This window comes from Acanthisitta chloris, unplaced genomic scaffold, assembly GCF_000695815.1.
Source record: "Acanthisitta chloris isolate BGI_N310 unplaced genomic scaffold, ASM69581v1 scaffold29532, whole genome shotgun sequence".
NCBI lineage: Eukaryota > Metazoa > Chordata > Aves > Passeriformes > Acanthisittidae > Acanthisitta > Acanthisitta chloris.
The window spans coordinates 67595-71306 of record NW_008661554.1 but is presented as its reverse complement, the minus strand read 5'-3'; the positions used below and the strand labels follow the sequence as shown (position 1 = coordinate 71306).

Sequence of the window (3712 nt, the reverse complement as noted above, 5' to 3'; positions counted from 1 at the left end):
CTCTACATGCTATCGTAAACAGGATCCATTTCCCCTTTTAAAGTTCTGTGCCACAGAACTATTGAAATGTCATTTCCCACGAGAGGAGACTTTTCTGCAATCATTAAAAAATACATTAAAAAAAGGGAACCATAGAGCAAGAGACTATTGTGTTCCCGAGCTGGCAGCTGGCAGAGTAGCCCCTGTGTTTGCATTGGCATTTTGCTCCAGATGTTGTCTTCCTTTTGTCAAAATAGAAAAATTGAAGCTGACACACGCTTTTAGGTCATCAGGGCCTCAGTTTAACTTCATTTGGCTTTACTTGGTAGAGAGGAAGGAGCATGTTTTTGTAGTTGTGCTTCAAAGGTCCACTTCAACTTGGCTGCTCCTCAGTTAGCAAACTGCTGGTAGAAGGCAAGTTTGACCCTCTCAATGTGATGGCAGAGTTTAATAGCTGGTCCAAGTTTCAAGTCCATACACTCCTGAACAGTGGGCAGGGTCAGCAGCAGCAGTGCCTGGCCATCAATTTCCTGTCAGAAGGCAAAAATTCCACAGTGATTTTCTGTTTCTGTTTTCCCGGCTTTGACTTACTCTAATTTCAGTTTCATGACCATTTGTGAATTGGATGTTTCTTTCATGCTACTCTAGACAGCTTAAAAATACCCTTCTCACAAGAAATTAACTGCCTTCTTAAAATGTCAGCTCAAATGCAATGGCTGAGGGACAGACTGTCATGAGATACTACTGTAAAATATCAGCTTAACAAAAGAAATCATAGAGATCTCATGCAGAAAGTTATTTTACCCAACCATGGCATCTTTCTATAGAAAGAGAGGTTCTACAAGGTGAAGCACATTTTTTGGAACATGCACCACCACAAAACATGCTCAAAGTAAGTTCTAGTACTACAGTTTTGATAGACAATGGGTTTTTTTTATGGCAAATTTGAACCAATATGCAAGCAATACACTTGTTTGCACTCTATTTGTCATACTAACATAAAAACATTCACTTGTGCAGCTGTACAACACTGTGATATCTACAGGTAGTCTGAAAAATAGAAAACATTTATCATATGGAAAAGCAGAAGTGGCAAAACTCTGGAAAACAGGCTCCTGCCTTCATGGTGCTGGCTGTAAGCATTCCTTATAGTTTTGGGATTTGGACACCCCACAGACCAAATCGAGTACTGAGAAACCTGAGAAAATTCTGGTCATTCCCTTAACTCTCCACTCCCAAAGGCACATGCATTTGTTTCCTCAGAACCCTATAAAATTTAAACTAGCTTCTCTTTAAGATTCCTTAGAGGATAAGAAGCAAAGCGACAAAATCAACATTTTAACAGACAGAAAATGATACCTGATCAAGGAAAATTCTTGCCAGTGGAGCACAGTCAGTGGATTTGAGGAATCGTACCACATCAGTCACGCTCCACTCCAGAGGGTTACTGTCCAGCTGCAGCTTTTCAGCAACTTCCATCTTTATGTCCTAGACAAACCACCCAGCACAAAAGAATTTCCAAAATATTACATACACAATGAACCAACGTTCCCCTCTAATCCCCCTCACTCAAACATTCAGCTGCGAACTAAAGCTCTAATGAGAGCTCAAACTGCAGAGGTTTCATGGCTGGCAGAGATGTGCAGAAACACATTCTGCTGAGGGTGGAGGCTCCAACAGTGTGAGAGCCAGAGAGCAGGGATCTAAGTACAGCATTTGGTCCAGACCACATCACTGCCCCAGTTGAACCAAGAGGAGTGCTAACAGCCGGGAAATCTCACTATTCTGTCTATAGCTTTCTGTTTAGTCTTTATTACAGCCCTGTAATATGACCGTAATAAACATCATGATTTTGAATTATTCTGTAGTGTCTCACAAACCCCTTTATGAGGTAACAGAGTACTGCATGAGAACACACACATGATGGCTAACACTCCCAAGATAGTTGTGTTTGCCCAGCTAGAACAGATATCTACATTTCAAGTTACCTTTGGTGAAGGAGGCTTATTTTCATCATCAGAAAAGGAAAAGGTCCTGAGCTTCCTCTTCCGTTTGTCTCGGTCCTGAGCCAGGGAATGAGACAGTTCACTCTGCGTAGGAGATGATGACAGTGATTTCTTCTCTGATACCTCTGATTCTTCAAGCAATTCGTCTTGGTGCTCTGAGGTACTATCCTCAGTCAGAGATTCTTCATCCACCTCATCCTGTTCGTCATCCTCTTCTGCCCCACTGCCCTGAAAAGGTAGAAAAAAACCCCAAACCAATGAAATAAAAACCAATGGAAAGCTGCAATTACCACCCATTGCCAGCTGTAACCTGATGGTACAAGGAGCTAACATATGCTGTTTCCAATGAAGCTGGTCAAAGTTCACCATACCTATTCACACTGTTGGCAGTGTCATACCTGGGGAGACCCAGCTGGAGTGTTATCCACAGATGCAGAAGAACGTTTTTTCTTATGAACAAAAAAATGTTTTCGTCTCTTCCGTCTTTTATTTGGTTTCTTCATGGCTACTTCCAGGTTACTGTGGCCACCCGGAGGCCTTCCTATCCGCTTGTTTTTCCGCTTTCCGTAATAGTGTGCTACCGGGACAGAAGAAAGGAGCACCGTGTTGAAATGCACCTTCAAGGCCACTAGTTATGCTTGTCCATCGTCAGGACTGGAAAACCAGTAGAAGGACATTTCCCACAGGAATTCCAGTTCTGCAACACTTCCATATCAGTATCTTCCTCTTCAATTTGGATTAAGGAAGAAGAGTTACTAATCAGTTTTGTTTGCCCTGTAAAGATTTACTTCCTCCATTTCTGAGAAGGCCCAAATGATCTGATTTTATACAACAAGCATCAGCCAAAGATTTGGCCCAATTTATTGGCACTTTTTGTGATGTTCTGTAGTTTTTAAACACGGCTTCAATTCACTTGTTCTCACAGTGTCAAATAGTTCAAGTCAATTTACAAAAACCCTAAAAGCTAAGAGCTTTAAGGCATTTTATTTTGTTTCACAAGCAATTTGCAAAAGCAATTATAATGCCACTCAAATGACAATATTAGAGTTGGTTCTTGTCCCAAAAGTTGCCTTAAGAAGAAAAAGCTTTAAGCACACAACACAATGTTAAACGACAGTTCTACCACTTCATATAGAATTAATTTTTCTCCCCTATAAACTGGATGTTTTGTAGGCCTGTGTGTGCAGCGCTTGAGCTGCTCCTTCTTTGAGCAAAGCAATGCACTTTGGATTCCTTCTGGAGCCAAAGCCAAAAGAAACTACAACATAACACCCCAAGCTCCACCTCATTACGAGATTAGCAAACTACTCACTGTATTTAGTCTTCGTCAGGACAGAGCAGTTCTCGGAACACTTATCCAGCACCATCTGAGGGCCAAAGAGGTTTGGACAACATTCCAGCTTGATGCAGGTTTTTCTGCAGAAATCTGCCACCCGATCTGCTGTCCTCACAACCTCCACAGTTGCACGGTAGCTCTTGCCTTTGTATCTAGCATTGAAAATACGGTCATAAATCAGGAAGCCTCTAATTACCAGGATAAAAGTACTTAATTGCAAGGTGTATAAGAATATTGCTTTGAATCATAGAATCAACCAGACTGGAAGAGACCTCAAAGACCATTGAGTCCAACTCTACCGTGGTTACTAGACCATGGCACTAAGTGCCACATCCAGTCTCACCTTGAAAACCTCCAGGGATGGTGAATCCACCACCTCCCTGGGCAGCCC

The 3712-nt window shown here is 41.9% G+C and overlaps 1 protein-coding gene across 1 annotated transcript in view; it reads right to left on the bottom strand.

Annotated features, from left to right (window-relative positions):
* Positions 1-368: 368 nt before the first annotated feature.
* SFMBT1 (Scm-like with four mbt domains 1) overlaps positions 369-3712 on the bottom strand; it is a 33214-nt gene continuing 29870 nt past the window's right edge. Inside the window, exons 16-20 of the mRNA XM_009070281.1 lie at positions 3298-3473; positions 2384-2562; positions 1968-2213; positions 1339-1467; positions 369-509 (exon numbers count right to left, since the gene is read on the bottom strand). Coding sequence (XP_009068529.1) covers positions 369-509; positions 1339-1467; positions 1968-2213; positions 2384-2562; positions 3298-3473 — 871 coding nt within the window. The remainder of the gene's footprint in view (positions 510-1338; positions 1468-1967; positions 2214-2383; positions 2563-3297; positions 3474-3712) is intronic.